Raw genomic sequence first — 18,584 nt, 5'->3', positions numbered from 1 at the left:
CTTGAATTTTATCTGCAGCAGTTTAGAAATAATTAGCTCACAAAAAAATTTTTACTTGCGAAACTGACAAAGTCAGAATGACACCCTGTGAGTCAGGGTGGTGGTAGCAGTCCAAGTAAATGGTGGCTGCAGCCCTCCTGGAGTGACAGATGTAGTTCTGTTGAAGCAGTGATCCTGTAGAAGGGTGGAGTTGTCCTCTGCCAGTCCAGTGGTGGCGTAGAAGGGTCTGGTCTTCATGTGGAAATCCAGTAGAAAAGGCTGCCTGTGATGTTCTGAATCTCAGATTATATCCAGGTAGGAATGCTTGGCTCCTTCCCCTGGGTGGAGCATCTCACAATGGGATTAAGTAATTCTTATGCAGTGAGACTCAATGGGCCATTAACAGAAGATATCTCCTGGAGGGAGAGATCATGGGAGGGTCATGGAAGAGATAAAGAACATTGCCCCACCTGGTTTTAACCAGTGGAGCACTGATAGAATGCATCTGGTGGTGATAGAATAAATCTGGTTACATCTTGCATTGCAATCTAAGACAGCTAAATATTACTTTTCTACATTGTAAAATATATAGTTGTTTTCTTTTAAAGGATGACTCTGACTAAAATAGCTGTGATGAAACACTGACAAACACCTGTTTGTGGATAAAGAAGATACAGTGGGTTCACACTTGATTTTGTCAAAGATTATATTGCTTATTACAATCTCTGCTGCTTTATCTTCCATGGATAACACAGAAGAGTCTGTTATGATTCTACATTATGCCTGTTACTGATTGTAAACTTTTTTAGTGTTTTCCTTTGTTTCATTTTACTGTCATAGGTACATGACTGTTTAGAAAGGTGTTATCTCAAATTCCTAAGACAGTTTCCACTGATTTATCAATTTTATTATGTGAATTTACTGATTTTATTATAGGCATTATTCATAAGATGTTATTACTGTATTTATAGCCATCTTCTTATATGCTTTAACGCCTCTTTGTGTAGTTACCTAAGAGACACATCTTCAGTTGTCCTTTTGCTAAGTTTATTCCACATGTCAAATACAAATCTGTTGCTGTGTCTATCAACACAGCTGGCTCTTGTCCAAGTTCTCAGCTTCTGCATTCTAAAGCACTACAACATCCTTGACTAATTCAGTCCTGCCTTCCCCACCCTTCTACAAAAATAGTTTTACTAGTTCCTTGTTTTGAGCACGTCATTCTTCTCTCTTCATTCCTCCACTGCTATCCTGCCTTCATATCACCAAACATGAATAAAAATGAAGTGTAATATCTCCTTACAGTCTTACCTTATTCTATCAAAAGCAAGACAAATAAATAAATAATAATAGCAATAATAAAATCATGCATGGAAACACACTACCTACAAGATTCTGAGATTGGAACATCTCATTGTGAAAACATCAATCTAACTTGGTACATCTAGCAGAAAGCTTCTCTCCCAGTCACATCACTGCAGTTACTGTTCATATATTTTTGATAAATTTTCCTTCTTTGTATTAAAGGTTTGCATCTGGTACCTTACTTAAACTGACTAATACTTTGTTTAATGACATAGTGCACTGAACTGAGGTCATGACTTGAGAAGAAAAGTGCTGTTTAATTGGATCCAAGATGATACAACTTGCCAATAACAAAACCTGGCTTTTAAATATTATTTTTCAATTTGTATTTGAAAGATCATACTTTTTTCCCTTTTCTTTTGCTGTATTGTTTTTTAAAATATGCTAATCACATCTAACAGTCAAGGATCAGAGGCTGTGTGACTTCATTAGATAGAAATACAATTAATGGAATTTTCCCTAATGCTGTGGTTCATGTGAGCAGAATAAGGAAACAGGTCACTGGTGAACTTCATTTCACAGTACATGACAACTGGCATACAAACAAAATGCAATCTCAAACTGGTTTATCTTCTTACTACTGCCTTTGATCTTCAATTGCATATTTCTATACATCAATGGTTCAATAACCTTTATAGTGTATGCCATGACAGCTGACATCAGATTCATTGATCATTACACAAGTACCTTAGAAATATGATGAAATAATTAGTAAATAATCATGTTCCTGACTGAAAGGCAATATATTATTTTACAAAGGGATGAATCTAGCATTTTAATAATTTCAAATTGATTTAATGAATGTGATTCTATCAGACACCATTCTGCTTTGCTCCAGTCTTCAAAAGTACACTTATTAATAGACCTTCTGTTTTCCACAGGAGTGCTCTGGACTCTGTGTGGATTCAGTCTGCACTCAGTCTGGATTTTTTTTTTTTTTTTTTTTGCAATTGGTCATAGGCTAATAGAAACAAGAAAATTTACTATACTTGTTTTAAAAATCTTATGTTGTTGTAATTGATTAATTTTAATAGTTTTTCCAAATACTAAACCTCTAGCTTCTTATCTAAGTTTAGCTGGTCAAGGCCTGAACTAAAAGTAGGATGAAGGGTAAAAAAGCTGCCTTAGATCTGCTCTGTATGTCACCATTGATTCAGGTGTGTAATGTCCCTGTGACATCCTTATGCCAAAGAAGAGCACATTGCAAGTTGCCTGGACAGAAGGGATGCATCCAAAGGACAAAGTAACAGAAGAAGAAAATAGCAAGACCAAAGGAAAGGAAATTAAGTGCTCACAGATCAAAGTTGTTAAGATAAGATGGTAAAGCAAATTGTATACAAAGAGCTGGTAGCCTGAATGGAGTTAAAACTGTAAATTGGATGCTATGTGTTTGAAGAACATAATTTGAGGCAAAAATTAGTTCTGTGAATTAAAAATAAATTAACTAGGTTTTTTTTCCTACTAATAGATTTCCTTCTATCATTGCACACAATTCAAATGTCACATCTGTCTATAATGAACTGTGAAGATGTATATAAAATTTAATGTCTTAATAGCAATTTGAGTTGCGCACTTTTATGGCTTTGAACGTACTTTAGTCAAGCACTGGGCTTCTGAAGTGACACTTTGGCCAGCTTTTGCTAAATAGGTCACCTAAACCTTGAGATTAATTGGTTTAAAATGCTGTAACTGAAAACCTCTAACTTCTCTTTCTTAAAATTCGTGAGCCTACCTTTGTTAAGATCTTTCTTTTCTTTTGATATGGTTTCTATGTAGAAATGCATAGGAATGTGTTAAAATGGTACTGATCAGATTATTACTGGTTGGTTTCTATTCTATTCCATTTCTACTCTCCAAACAGGATGCATTTTCAGGCAAGGGAGCTTGTGTGTAAAGATGAACATTAGACAACTGCATTAATGAAAATACCAAAGTCAGCTCTGCCAGCTATGATTTTATTCTTATAGTCTAGCTCTGGTTACAGAAAAATTAATTTGTAAAAAAAGCCACTGCTTGACTCTGTAATTCTTGTCTTTCCCATTCCCATTGCTTGTTCTTAAGAAAGGTCTCCTCTCCCACTTTGTGTTTAGCAAGCAGAGTTCAGTAAAGGAGGAAAATAGAGCTGAGACAGCCAGTCTGGAGGAAGGTTGTGGAGTTGCTGATGCTCCAGCAGCAGCATCAACATTTGCTGCAGCTCCCAGGCCTCACTGTGACCCCCAGGAGCAGGAGTGGAGGCTGGAACAACTCTGTCCAGCAGAGCTGGTGGGCACTGCTGTGGTCAGAGGCCCCTGATGTGTCCTGCCCAGGTGTGGCTGCAGAGAGAAGGAATGAAACCCCATGTGGGATTCTACAACTCTTTATGCTTGAAAAATGCCATGGGTGGAGCTGGGGAGATTGCTGTCTAAAGTACAGAGACACTCCTTCCATCCAGGGAGTGGCTGGAAATGCTGCCATCTCAGGCTTGTCTTCCCTGGGAAGATTGTGAAACCTCTTTCCTCAGCTGCCCACCATCTCCCAGTATGTTTCACAAATTCAGCTCTGCAAGGGCTTCCTCCACCTTCACAGGAATCCCTCACTTCTCCCACAGGAACTCAGGCCATCACCAGCCTCTGTCTCCCCATCTCCCTTTGCCAGTGGTTCCCTCCAGATGTTCAGTATCTGACTCTGCCATCAGACTGGTTGTTCTGGTTGTTAGGGGAGCCAGGATCATCTTCTGTGAGGGGGATTATAGAGGCAAGGGGAGGTTAGAGAGCACAGGAGCACAGCTTGCCAAACCACCCAATGTAGGGTTGCATGGCAGGAGGATGGGAGGAAATGCTGGGGCAGTCCTGGAGGTTTTGACATGGCAGAAATGCAGGAGCCCTCAGTGACCAGCTTTGTGGAAAGCTAAAGCTGGAGTGTCACATTGTGAAGGACAGCAGCACAGAGTTCAGTAATAACCAGATGTTAACAAAATGAGGCACTGTTAATACTCCTAGAGGGGATTTCCACTTCAAGCAAGGTAGTTCATTCAACGTTTGCGCTGAGAGAGATATAAGAAGGTCTGAGAGTAAGCCTCGGGAGCATTGTTCCCTTCAGCCCTTAGAAAACCTGCCTAATGTTCTGAAAAGCCATCCTAATCCTGTCAGCAGAAATGCCTGAGAGGCAGCAAACCAGCTCTTCCCAGTGCAGCAGAAGCAGAAGTAACACTGCAGTGCACAGAATAATTCTGATTTGACCTACACTTCTGTTCCTTTACATGTTAGTCATATTCTGCTACCTATTTCTAAACTGCAAATGCTCTTCAAAGACAGTGATGGTTTTACCCAGCACAACACAGATTGGTGAGCAGGTCTCAGTCCGTGTTAGCTGGCATGGCTCCACCAGCTAGAGAGCGACCCTGTCAATTCGGATGCCAATACATTGATTTAAGCTGCTGTCGTGCTCACACTCTATGTAATTAATGCAGATGGAGAAATTCAATGCTTCTGAGCATTGTCTGTAGCCATTGTATGAGTCTGTCAGAGAGGGGGCTGCTGTGAGCAGATAGGTGCCAAGCAGACACACACACCAGCTGTCCTGGACATACAGGTTGCATTTAATGAGGTATGTGGCAAGTTAGTAACTTCACCAGTTACCAAAAGGGTAGCAGTCCTTTCATATGTCAGTATTGGTTTAAAAAATGCAGTGAGATGTCACTGCAACGTGGTGATTGATCACCCTAAATTGATAATTATCCCTTCTGAATCTGGGAGAACAAGGGATGTCTCCCAGCCCATGCCGTCCAATACCATCACTGCAACATGGTGATTGATCACCCTAAATCGATAATTATCCCTCCTGAATCTGGGAGAACAAGGGATGTCTCCCAGCCCATGCTGTCCATACCAGCAAGATATGTTACAGCAATTCTGATAATCAAGGTAACAAAACCTGCAGTCCCTTTTACCCCCTCCTGCCCAAGCCATTTATACTGGCAGCTGGTTACATCCCACCAGGTCCTATGTCAGAGAGAAACCTGTGGTAGGAAGAAGCTCAGGAAAGGAATAGTGCTAAATAAGTCCACTGCTTCAGTATTGAAAGGACAGTAGAAGGGGATGAATGAACCTTGGGGTGCTGGGAGGTCCCAGTTTCCCCAAGGTGAAATACCAGCAATATGCCTGGCTGGAGTCAGCACTGTAGAACTTCATTTATTTCAGTTTTAGATGCTTGGCTTTTTGCCTTCATCTGAACCTAACAACCAGAGCATGAAATGCTCACTTTCACATTCACAAAGCCCAGTCTTCACTTGATATCAATTTTTCTTCTCTCCTGTGATTCTTGGTACAGACAAGAAATCAGAGCCAGCAAAGGGGTTAAAATCAAAGGCAGGACCTACAGTTCCAACGAATTTGACAAACTCTTTTTCCCTTTCTTTTGTCCCTTTACCAAGGGTTTTTCTTGTCACACTACACATCCAGCCTTCCTGGAGTCCACAAGTAATGTTCATCTGCCACAGTGATGGGCTCAGACTCTTGGAGGCACAGTCACAACATCTATAAACAATAAAATTCCTAGCTGCTATAATCTTGTTGTCAGCCATGAGTAATACATTCTGCAAAAAATGCCTAAGGAAGCTGCTGGAGTGTGCTGAAGGTGGCTATAAACTATCCTTCTGAGAACAGCTTCTTGACAGTTGGTCAAAATTTCAACCAAAGAGTTACTGAAATGTTCATCACAATTTTCATTGCCTTCTTAAATTATGTTGGTCATATTAAAATAGCCATACTGTTAGGATGTATTGTGAGGGCAGAATTCAAACTCTCCTCTCTCTCCTCTCCAACACACACTCCCCAGATGCCAGGGTTCTTATCAGCATTTTGACAAGATCATGTCAAGAAATTATATGCCCCTGACTAAAAATTAATTATTTAAGAGAGCTACTAAAAAATTGGGATCTCTCTCTTTAAATGCTTGACCCTGAGGCAGAAGAGGAGGTGGGGGAGAGAGAGAGAAGGAGAGAGTAAACGATAATCGCTTTAGATAACAACCTGAGTCATGGTAATAGCAGCCTAATTGCTATCCAAGTGCTTTCAGCAGGAAACGGGCACACCTAGAGAGGCACCTGTGCAGAGCAAGATTAGGTTTAAATGGAAGAAGGACACAGATATAAATGCACTTTCATCTGAGTATAGTGGAAAGGAAAAATGGTTGTTTATGCAGAAGCTGCCTGAAATCCAAAGCTGCTTCAGACAATGGCATGTGGCTGGTATGCAATTCATGTGAGAAACAGGCACATTACAGGGCTCAAAGTGAAATGGGCATTTGTATTTAGGCAGAGAAAAGAAAATAAGTGTATGTGGGGAAGAAGTGGCTAATGCTGTGATGCTGTCTTTCCAGAATAAATCAGCTTCTGCAGTGATTATGACCTTTTTATAAAAGAAAGTAAAGTTAGTAATGTCAGTCTGACAATACAAAATAAGATCTTTTTTTGAAAGTCAGTATGACTGCAGTAAGGGATTTGCTTGGAAGAAAGCTGCCTGAGAATAGAACGGCTTGTAGTTGATTGATAAATATCAAACATGCCCTTCGTATCCACGAGCCTGTTTGTGTACATTTAAGAGTTATTGTTCTTCTCCACTGCTGTTCTCTGAGCACTGGCTCTGGCTGCAGCCCCTGACACAGCAGCTGTGGGAGTTTTCCACCCGGTTTGGGCAGAGCCCTTGGCCCCCTGTGCTTCGGTTCTGAGAAAGAGGACGTGCTGGCCAGGTGCTGCCCACGTGTCTGGGGGGAAATGAAGACTGGGATTTCTGAGTAATAGGCGATAAAATGCTGCTCTGTTTGTGCAGGATGAGGTCTGTGGAGTGAATCGATTGTGTCCTCTGATGAAGGAGTCAGATCTTTCAGCAAGCGTATTGATTAACGCATTCAACTCTGCAAGTTGCTTTCCACTACATCTTTTGCAACTGAAGCTCAGTGATGTGAATGTCAATAGGCATGAACAAAAGCCTCGTGTTTTGAAAAGCCTGAATCTGTATCTGTAGGATATAAAAGCTGTTACATTTCTGTGCTTTTGCTCTCCTCTGGAAGTCGTTTTTCCAGGTAATGGATGTTGCATGCAGAATATATGTGTGTGCCTATGCATTACCATGACTGTTATTTTACCCTAAAAATAGCCAGTTTTTATTATTTGTAAATAGTATTTGATCACAGTCTAGAAATATTGCATGACAGAAATTATCTGTCTTGAATTGCTGAATAATAATATTTGGGTAGGCTGTTATGGCAACAGGGGTACACCCTCTGGATTTAAGCATCACAGGTTCTCATGGCAACTTTTTTTAATACCTGCACATGCAGGAAAATATGCTGGGCTATTCCAGTAATCTCTGGAAAAACAGCAGCAACAGAATAAACTGACATGTTTATCGCCTTACCTTTGTTTTTGAAATAGACATAAAAACCTGCTTTAAATAAAATATATCAATAAATAAATATGGGGGGGAAGCACATAAAAGCCAAAACAACACTGTGGGAACAATAACATGAAATAATTTAATGACTATTTAGTATAAATCAGTATTTATTTTATACTGATACTCAGAACTTCAACCAGTGATGGATTGGCATTGTCAATATACATTATGAACACTCAGAGTAGGTACCAACCCTTGCCATGAGGCAGCTCTGGTTATTGTTTTTTTGATCTTTGTTAAGACATGCTGAAATTTTACAAAATAGGACCTTCTATTAGAAATACATCAAGTTCAAATGACCTTGACTTATGATACAACAATCCTAACCAAAGGAGTGTTCAGCCACGGTGTCAAACGCTCCATTTCAGATTTTCTTCTGCATTCCAGGGCCCTGTTCACATTAATCCAATGGGCTTTGGGCAGCCCTTTTCCTTCAACGTGCAATTCTCATAACAAAGGTAAATGTTCCCTCCTCTTCTCCCGTTATTACTACTGCCGTCCCCACATGACCCCTCCACAGTGTCAGGTGTGTAAGCACCTGGCCAAGGTGGGTCTGTCTGTGATCACAGGTCCCCAGTGCTCATTGTGAGGAGGGTTCAAGGCAGTGCAAAGCACGCAGGTTTACACACACACTCCAGAGGATGCTGTCTGGTTGGAAACAGAGCTTGTGCTTCACTAAAAGGGATGGTAACTCTTGAACAGGAGGACACCAATTAAATAATTAGGGTTAGCACAGAAAGAGCTGTTAACTGTCTATCCCTTAATATCTTTAAGAACAAATTATAGAACTTCCTGTGAGGGATGTCCTCAAGTAAAGCCCTTAAGGGCAGGGAGGTGAACTGGATGGCGTCCTAAATTCATTATTTCTGCGGCTGTGCCATCACTGTTCTTGCTTGTCCTCACATGAGTGTAAGCCTGCACAAGCACAGACCCAGAGGTAGGATGGCAGATGCCAGAGAGAGGAAATTTGAAATTCTTCAAGTATGTGAGGGAGAAAGCGAGCACCTGAGCACCTGGAAAAGTTTCGTATGCTCTTAGTAAATTTTTCTGTGAAACTTTTAATGTCTGACATTCATTAAAAAAACTTAAAAGAAAAAAATAACTTACTGGTCCACAATAGGAGCTGCACAGCACAGGAGTACAGGTAGTTTTACTTATTTAATATGTACTGAAAGGTTTTATTTAAGTGGTGGATGATAAGTGCATTTTTATTAAGCAGAAAGTATCTTAAACCAAACACTGAAGAACATAAACACTTTCTAACATTCAAACACTAAGCATTAATGTGACTATATTGGGAGATATGCAGAGTAGGTGTGCTCATTTCTGAGGAAACCTTCCCACTGGCTATTTGTAAGAAGCGGCTAATGACGATGTCTTTGGCCTTGCCAGTCTCCATGTTCCTCTCCCGTGATATCTGCATGCTGATCTGATCCACGTTGGTCATGATTAGCTCCGAGGCCAGGATCTGGGTGGGGGATGCCCTGTTGGCCGTGCTGTCCATGATGTACTGCTTGTACAGTTCCACCAGCTTCTGCTCCAGGTAGTCATTGAGGGCGGAGTCGGAGAGGGGCTGCAGGTGGGGCCCCAGGCTGGCCAGCCGCCAGCACGAGGAGTGGCCCTGGCCCGGCCTGCGGATGGGGTCGCTGCTGGGGGCAGCCTTCACGGACTCCATGGCCGGAGGGATCTCTGAGGACTCCAGGAAGGGGCCGATGCCGCTGTCACAAGCAAAGTCTGTGGTGACCGAGCTAATGGGCACCACGTAGTCCCCGGCTATATGCAAATCGTTGTAGTTCTTGCAAATGCTCTTGCAGGACGGTGGAACCAGGTAGGTGACTTTTTTGGTCAGCTCCTCACAGACACGCGTGGCTGGAGGCGGTTGTCCTGTGGGTGTTGGGTGCTGGACAGGCTGTGGGAGATTGTCCTTCTGCCTTCTGCTGTGCTTGCTGCCTCTGGAGCAGACTGAGGAAATGCACTTGCCAGCAGATCTGCATCTCTGAAGGAGGCTTTTTCCTTGTGCTTCGCCTGTGGAAGAATAACTAATGGAGCTCATTTCGTACACCCCTTCATCAGGCAAACTCTCGTAGAGCGCAGGGTTCAGGTGTTCCCAAAGGCAGGTGATTCTGTGAAGGTAACCTTCTGACAGCATCCCTCTCCAAGGGAAAGGAACCACCGGCAGACACAAAAAAAGATAAGAAGAAGTTAATTACAAAAAGTTCATTTCAAACTCCCTGAGCTGTGATTGCACTCACCACAGAATCACAGAATCACAGAATTTCTAGGTTGGAAGGGACCTTTAAGATCATCGAGTCCAACCCATGTTCTAACAGTTCAACTAGGTCATGGCACTAAGTGCCACATCCAGTTTTTTTTTTAACACATCCAGGGATGGTGACTCTACCACCTCCCTGGGCAGATGATTCCAGTATTTGATCACTCTTTCTGTGAAAAACTTCCTCCTTAATTCTAGCCTGTATCTCCCTTGGAGCAGCTTGAGACTGTGTCCTCTTGTTCTCTCTGTTGTTGCCTGGAGAAAGAGACTGACCCCCAGCTCACTACAGCCACCCTTCAGGAAGTTGCAGAGAGGGATAAGGTCACCTCTGAGTCTCCTTTTCTCCAGGCTAAACAATCCCAGCTCTCTCAGTCGCTCTTCATACGGCTTGTGTTCCAAGCCCCTCACCAGTCTGTTACAAGCTGCAAAGAGATGTCTCCAATTTTTGGGCATGAACAGGAGTGTCTCTGCCTTACTGGGCACGAGTCAGTGAGTGAAGTGATCAACCAGTGTCCCTGTTGTGCTGAACCTCACCAAAGCATATCTTGTATAACACAAGGTATTGCACATCCAGTGCATCTAATGGCAAGTGAGTTGTGAAGAGAGGGACAAGTCTTTTGTTGTGGAATAGCTGCTGTAATAGCTTACACTAAAATGCATCTAATTTTGCCCTGGAATTCATAAGAAGCCAGGGGTTTCCCTCTTTTTTTTATATGCTTTTAAGAAGTCAGGGGTTTCCCCCTTTGTCTCACATGATTTGAAGCAACTTTTGTTGTGTGTGGTTTGTCAGCTGCCTCTGAGATTTGATGATTTGAGATTCATATTGAGAGTATCACCCCTTCTGTTCCAGACTAATCAACAACCGTAGGTGGGGTTCCTTTTTCATTATAAAATCTCAGACCATTAAATTTGCACTTTGCACTTCTGCATTGCAATGAGGATGGAATTAATTGTCTCTACCTTTTATATGTGAAAATGTCAGCGGAAAAAGCAAAACATTTATGAGGCATGATTCATCTGGCCTGGTTTAGACACCTAAATCAAAATGAAATTAATTGTGTCCTAGATTTGCTTATCACTCTCCAGTTGCTATAAAAGGATCTTAAACTAGATCCTAGACACAGACATCTGCATGGTACTTTTGAAGAGACAGATTTCAGTGCAATGCATAGGAAAGTGCACATTTCAGAAGTACTCCAGCTCGCTCTTTCACTGTGGGATTAGCCATACCACAGCCCTGGAATCAGTTTTCATTGCATGCAAGGCACAGTTGGGTTCCAGCAGTCACTAACTGTCTCCACTCTCTGAGCAGGCAGCTCAGACCCAAAAGCTGCACAGAAATGTTAGTAATTAAAGACAGGATTTACCAGCAAGGACACACGTGCTGCACATCAGTAAATGTTCTGCCCAAGCTTTGGCAGCTCCACTACCAAAAAAATTGTTTTAAATCCACCTCTTTCTTTTTTTTAACAGATGTCAAGGATACAATCAATGGGAAAGATGTTCTAAAGAAATGGTTTGGTCCAGCAAAGAGAAAGTAGATTTAAATTAAAAATAAATTAAAATTAAAATTAAAAGAATTTTTTTCTTTATATACTACAAATAGTCTTTTCCAAGAGTGAAAGGACTCAAAGGACTCTCATTTCTTAGTAAAGTTTTCATGTGTCACAGTTGCAAATGCAAAATGCTGCACTAATAAATGTTGGCTAAATCCTGTCTAAGCATGGAGATAGACTTTAGATAAATTTTATGGAGCAGACAGTGTGAGAAAAGACTTTCCTTGGGGGGAGGGAATCACTTCCACACCATGAAGAAGGTTGAAGAGGAAGGTGAAGAGAAAATTACCTTCCTTCAGGCAGAAATATTAATGGGAATTAGATGTATCCAAACACTTGCTTTGGTGACCCTGGATTCTCTTTGTTGCTGCCAGTTGTGTGAGATTTCACACAGTCAGTAACATTTAATTAAAGTGACCTATTTACACAAAAGGGAGAAAAATCATGTTTGGGGCTTGACAGTTCTTGTAGTATGCTGCTGTTGTCTTGCTTTGGCTTTTAGCTGTGATTAAGGTGCCCCCACAGAAATCTTAGCCAAATGTTAGAGCTGCTCAGGTTATCAACTCTGTCTTCTGCTTCTGTTGCCCTTTTGCAAAAGCTTCCCTTCCCTCCCTTCCCTCCTCCATCCATGGCCCAGCTGTCCTTATTGCAAAGTCACCACTAACCATGGCTAGCTTGAATCTGGAACTGTTATACATTCATTTCTATGTTATTTTTAAGGTGGATTTGGAGAAATGAGTGGAAATGTGACATACAGCCTGCCCACTGCCCAACCAACACAGGCAAAGGCAGGTGTGCTCAGGAAGCATGTGACACTTTGGTCCTTCCTGCTCCCCAGATGTGAGTTGGTTCTGCCATAAGGTGCTACAGGAGGGAAATGAAACTCTTGGTTTCGTTTCTTTGCACTGCATTCCGCTATGCTTATTTTAAGTGTGTTGGAGCACACTGAGACAGGAGTGGAAACAAAAGAATTGGCAAATTCAAAAATATTAGGGTCTCATTGTGCTCAGAGTTGTGTTCTGCTGAATGAGTTACAAGATTGCCCTTTGAAGCTGGCAAAGGCTGCCGCACTGATCTGGCTCTTCCCAGCTCTGCAAGGAAATCTGACTGAAGTTTTGATAGGAGTGCTGAGAGCATGAATGCAAAAGGGAGGTGCATGTATCCCTGGTGTTCCTGTCCTAGTACTTAATATAATATATACCTCTGACAAGTTATTATCCCATCACTCCAACTGTCATGCGACTGTCATGCCACCTTTAGTTTTTGCATTTTAAATCTGATAAGGATTGCAGTTTTCATTCATTCTGTTTTCTTGTGCCTCTTCTCTTAATCCCCTCTCCATGCAACAGACACACATACACCAGGATTCCAAGGGCACAGAGATTATATCTGATGTCTTTCAATATTTGGGTTTCATGCTCCTTAAATCCAGATTTCACTTACATATCCCTGAAAATAATTGCATAACTTTTTGTTGCACAAGGAAAACCAGTTCCTTTTACAATTCTGATCTGACACATTTTGCTTGTAAGGTGAACAGAAAGAATTTTCCTTGTGTTGGTACTGCCCTGGCAATGGACTCTGGCTACTCATTCTCTAAGCCTAGTGGAGAAAGAGGGAGAAGACTGCCTGGTTTACACTGTCTTTTCTATCTGACATAGTCTTTATTACTGTCAGATGATCTTAAAAACTCCTATGTCTTGCTTGAGGTTTTTGTTCAGTTCTTCAGCAGAAGAAAAGCCTGAAGGCAGGATGAATGTTTAAGGTCACATGGAGAATCCAGGGGTATTACCAGTGCATGCCAACAAATTTCCTAGCTTGTAACACTTGTAGACACTGCCAATGTTTGCATAAAGACCTCAAATTACAGTCTGAGAGCAGAAAAACAGAATGGGAGTTCTTGGCTCAGGATCAGCAAAACATTTAGGGAAAGCCTGAGAAGTGCACACAGAGATATGATAAGCTGTGTCCTGTTGAAAAACCTAAGATGAAAAGTTGCTAGAGAGAATGGAAAGAACATCATGCCAGCTGGGATCACAGCTCAGTGGGGAAAGGGACATTCTTCTGCATTGCAAAAGGAGGGGATGGAAACTCACAGAAGAGACAAGCTTGTGTTGGACATGTCTGCCTTTCAGGTCCCTGACCAGGGCTCTGAATGGCACTAAAGTTGTGCTGCTGGGGACTGGAGCTTGGCTCTTATCACAGTGCATACCTTGACTTCTAGCTGATTTACTAGATGGGATCCCAGATGACAGTCTCCCTGTCTTGAGGGAACTCAAATCCTATGGATCTATCTGTAGTATTTTTTCCCTATTTTAAGAGACATTTTTCCAGTTTGTGGAGATACAGACAGATCCCCTCAGTGAGGTGTGGGATCCACCTCAGGTTGCCAGACACTCATGCAGGAGTCCTGGCAAGAAGGATAGTCTGTAGAGCAAGCTTACATGTATTGCAGGACCCATATCTCACATTCCCCTGGGGCTAGTGGGGAACAGCTCCCAGGAAGCCTCAGTGCCAGCGTGGGGAAACCAGGACAGTGAAGAAGGCAGTATAATGAGCTGTGCACATGGGTAAGTGCAGCCTCTCCTTAGTGCCTGAAACCTACAGATCTCTGGTATCTGAACCTCATTTGGCTTGGGTAAAGGCAATCAATGCTAATGACACCAAATTGTGTGGTGACGTGGACACATTTTACAGAGGCACCTGCACAGGCTGGAAGGTGGGCCAGCAATAACAGCATCAGGATAACAAAGGCAAGTGGCAGCTCCTGCCCTGGATGACACAAACAAAGAGCCCAGCACAGGACCTGTGTGCCTGGAGAGCCTCGCTGAGAGGGACCTGGGGGCCCTGGTGCACAACAAGGGGACCCTGAGCCAGCAGAGCAGGGCTGCAGCAATGAGGAAAAAAACAGATCCTGGGCTGCACCCACATTGGCTGAGATAGAGACAGGATCTTCCCACTCAGCATTTGTCAGGCTGCCCCTAGAGCATCTAGATATGGTCCCAAAAAATTCAAACAAGATATGGACAGACTGGAGACAGTCCAATGGAGGGCCAAGGAGATGATCAAAGGGCTGGAAAAGCTGCCTTGTGAGGAAAGTTTGAAGGAGTTAGGACTCTTCTTCCTGGAGAAAAGAAGACATGGGTAAGGGGACAGCTCATCATAGTATTCCAGTGACTACAGCTGCAAAGAATACAGAGGCTCTCTCTTTGCGAGCAGCCACATGGAAAAGACAAGTGGCAATGAGCACAAGTTGCATTGGAATAGAATCACAGAATCACATAGGTTGGAAACGGCCTCTAAGATCATTAAGTCCAACCATTAACCCAGTGCCACCATGTTCACTGCTAAACCATGTCCCCAGTGCTCCCAGGGATAAGAGGGAAGAGAAGGAAATTTTTACAGTGAGAGCAGTCAATGACTAGAACAACCTCACCAGAGACATGGTGGAGTCCCCTTCACTGGATGTTTTCAAGGGATTGGAGGAGGTTCTACATAATGTCATCTAGGCTTCCTCTCCCATGAAACATTGGGCCAGGTGATATTTCGAGGTCCTTTCCAACTTATGCTTCTCTCTGACTATAATTCTACAATAGCAGTGGCTGCTGTTTGATGAAGGAGTGGCTCATTTTGCCCACAGCAGAGGAGAGGATGAATAGCCAGAGAGGTTTTGCACAAGCATCAGAATGCTGCCCTCTACATTTGTCGCTTCTCTCCCTGATGCTGCTGCTCTGGAAGATCTGGGGCCCAGGAGATGCACCAAGAGGCTCTTTAAGCAGTCACTGTGAGCCAAACCACTCTTGTCCCCTCCCCACATTTCTCTTGACTCTGATCTTTTGGTCCTCCCACAGGAGAAAGCATAAGCCCTGTTCATCTCCTTTATTCACACGTCAACAGTTGAAGAGACGCAGAAAAACTGGAGTTCCTCACCCATGGGGGAGTGTGAGCTGATTCAAAGAGAACAAGTAGGTTTCAAAGAATAATAATCCTGTGTATCAAGAGTATGAGGGAATCTGCTGGAAGGACAGGCTAAATGAAGCAAGAGGGGAGACATCTTCCCCAAGAAGTCTACTATACTGTTGAATGCTCTTGTTATACAAACACCTACCAATTTTTGATCATGCAAAATGGATGGCAATGAGTTTCAGGAGCATTCAGCTTCTTTAATTTAGAAACAAATATATGTTCTCAGTGTACTTTTGAGTGTTGTTTTATCTTTAAGTTGAGTTAGGGGGACATACTTCCATAAAAATACAATGAAAACTGTATGTTGGTAAATATAGCTTCTTGAGCTCTGTTGTGGTTTGAGACAAACCACGACAAGCTCTCAAAGTTTTCCACCCAAGTTTGTTTTCCACTCAGTTCAAGTTCCTCGAAACATCGTACAGACGAAGCCTGGTTCATAATTTTCCATAATTTTCTTCATCATCTCTGCCGATACAAAGTTGGCTTAGGACCCCATCAATCTGGTTGGATAGCATTTTACATCTCATACCCACAGCTGTAAACAACAGCATGAAATCTGAGGCAGGACAGAATCACGCTCCACATTCATAAGGAAAACTTGACTACATAAGATTTCTACCCTGTGCTTTTATAATTTTCTTCCTGGGGTGGAAATCCTTTCATGTCTCTGGATGTCTGTGTTAATTTTAATGAGCTGTTAGCTGTTATAACTGAACTATGTGCACTGCAGCATTTTGGATCTAAGCATTTGAAGTAAGAGAGAATAAATTTACATGAACTCCTACAGAAGAGAATACACTTTATAGAAATTAAAAGAATAAATGGTAAGGCACGAAAGAAAAGGCTGAAGGTGTTTCCCAGAAGGAGTGAGGGAAATGGTCCACAAAAAGGCATTGAAATGTTAGTCACATTTGTTGTAGAGCATAAAAAAGAGGGGAGAGGAGGCATGTTGTACATGTATATCCTTGTCGAGCTGTGAATTTGCAGCAAACCAGGAAACTCACTAAGAATTTCAAAAAATGTGTTTCTTTGTTTATCATTTTTAACATCATCGTGTTCTCAGAGAAGTCTCATCTTTCTTCTTATGAACTTTTTTAAAATATGATGCCCATATTAATCTATTTTGGTGGTTATTTTTATTTATAATCTACAAATAGAGTACTCCAGTTGGAGGGCATTACTTAGACAGTACAGTAACATGCACAGAAATTTCAATAACAATATCTTAATTATGATAAAAGCAACACAACTAGTAAGTCTCACTTTAAAAATATTCTCAAAAACCTGTTTAGTCTGATTTTATGAAAATCTTTAGAAGTATCAGAGGAAAAATTTTGTTTTCATTTTGAAGTCTCATTGCAACCACAGTTGGTCATGGTTGTGAAGATGGCACCTTAGAAATGTTCTCATCACTTCTTAAGGCAGCAGTGAGTGTCTGTGGGCAGAAGCTGAGACTCTGCAAACACATGTGCATCCAAAACAGAAAAAAGTGCATTCTCATTCTACCAGCTATCAGCTGTGGTGCCACTCAAACAGAACCAAGCCACTTTGATAAGCAAGGACAACATTTTCATACATTTATAGAATGTTCAGTATATTTTAGTTCTTACCTCCAAAGATACAGCAGCTGACCAAGTACAGAAAAATTGATGTCTTCTAACTGGTTTGAAGCTTCCTGTGTGTCTGTCCTACCCCAAAATGCAACGTTCTGTTTTTATTTCCTTTTTAATTACTCTTCTAAGATAATATCTGTTTTACATCTAATCCTCTATAGCAAAGAAGTATAGAAAGAAAGTCCCTTAGGAGATGAGGGGGTTTTATAACTGACTGAACTGCAACACGCTGAACTTGCTTCCTCTTTTATGTCCAAATGAAACTTCATTGTGAAACTGTGTACTGTTAAAATAGCTGATTGCAACACTCTCAGTCCAGGCAGATGGACTGTTGTAAGAAAAAAAAGCCCTGGTGAGTCAAACGCTCAGAACAATCTTAGAGAAACTGTTCATCTGTTGGCAGCTTACAGTGTACCCCATTTCAGCCATCACTCTCCTTGTAGCTGACATGGCGAGACATCTTGACAGATCGACTGTCAGGCCAAATAGGCTGGAAGAGTGGGGTGCCAAAGCAGAAATGCATTGCACAGCACGCCTACTTTGTTGTCTGCAGACCCTTGTACATATAATTTTCCACCAAGCAGCACAGCACAGCTGCTTTCTTAGGTTTTGCTTTGGCAAACTTGACAACACTTGTCAGGACAAAAGTTAGATCTGAAAGTTATGCCTCATCTGTTTTAGCACTCAGTACCATACCCAGGAAGTTTGTCTTGGGAGGGGCAGTGGATGAAAATACCTGGGGCAAGCAGGAATTCATCCACCAAGTGTGAGGTGTGAGAACAGTGAATATGGCTTTGAGATTGGTGTTGGAGTATTCCTTAAGGGCAGAAGATAAATACTGTTTGAAACACATAACTGGACTGTTTGAATTGATCCCAATAGGATATACAGAATTTGCTTTAAAAGGCGTAATTATGCATACATACATTGCAATAATAAGAGATATATATTAGAAATATATTTTAATTCTCACTGAATTTTAACTTCCTCATTCAGTACCATGTGTTCTCAGAAGGCTCCAACTCTGCCAGCGAGAAACTATACTTCTGTTAATGTCATTTTCCTAAATATTCACTATGATGCAACATATGATTTGGGCTAATATCAAAGACTTCTTCCAAAGTCTTTTAAGACATAGGCATGAAAAAAGTACAAGTGTCATTCTGTCCCTACCTACACATTTGTAGCTACTTCATACAGCAGTTTAACAAGTGATATTGTACCCAGTCATATGCCATGCTAAGATCAACAGCATCTAAACAGCACAAAAACTGGACAACACTGGCAGTTTAATGCAAATCTCATCAGATATCTTTGCTGTAAAAGTTCTTCCTGTGTGTCCTAGATTGCAAGGCAGTATATATTCTATTTGCCATCTGTTAGAGGTGTGGCAGTTATC

General features: G+C 41.8%; 1 protein-coding gene across 1 annotated transcript; it reads right to left on the bottom strand.

Annotated features, from left to right (window-relative positions):
• Positions 1-9,051: 9,051 nt before the first annotated feature.
• On the bottom strand, positions 9,052-17,278 carry TASL (TLR adaptor interacting with endolysosomal SLC15A4; the record flags this gene model as incomplete). The annotated part of the gene is made up of 2 exons (XM_084226749.1): positions 17,183-17,278; positions 9,052-9,931 (listed from the first exon to the last, which is right to left on the bottom strand). The coding sequence occupies exon 2, from the start codon at positions 9,925-9,927 to the stop codon at positions 9,052-9,054; it is 876 nt and encodes a 291-aa protein (XP_084082875.1). The 5' UTR covers positions 9,928-9,931; positions 17,183-17,278.
• Between the last annotated feature and the right edge of the window lie 1,306 nt (positions 17,279-18,584).

The sequence above is a fragment of the Fringilla coelebs genome, assembly GCF_963513975.1.
Source record: "Fringilla coelebs genome assembly, chromosome: 2".
NCBI lineage: Eukaryota > Metazoa > Chordata > Aves > Passeriformes > Fringillidae > Fringilla > Fringilla coelebs.
This window is presented reverse-complemented; position numbering and strand designations above follow the sequence as displayed.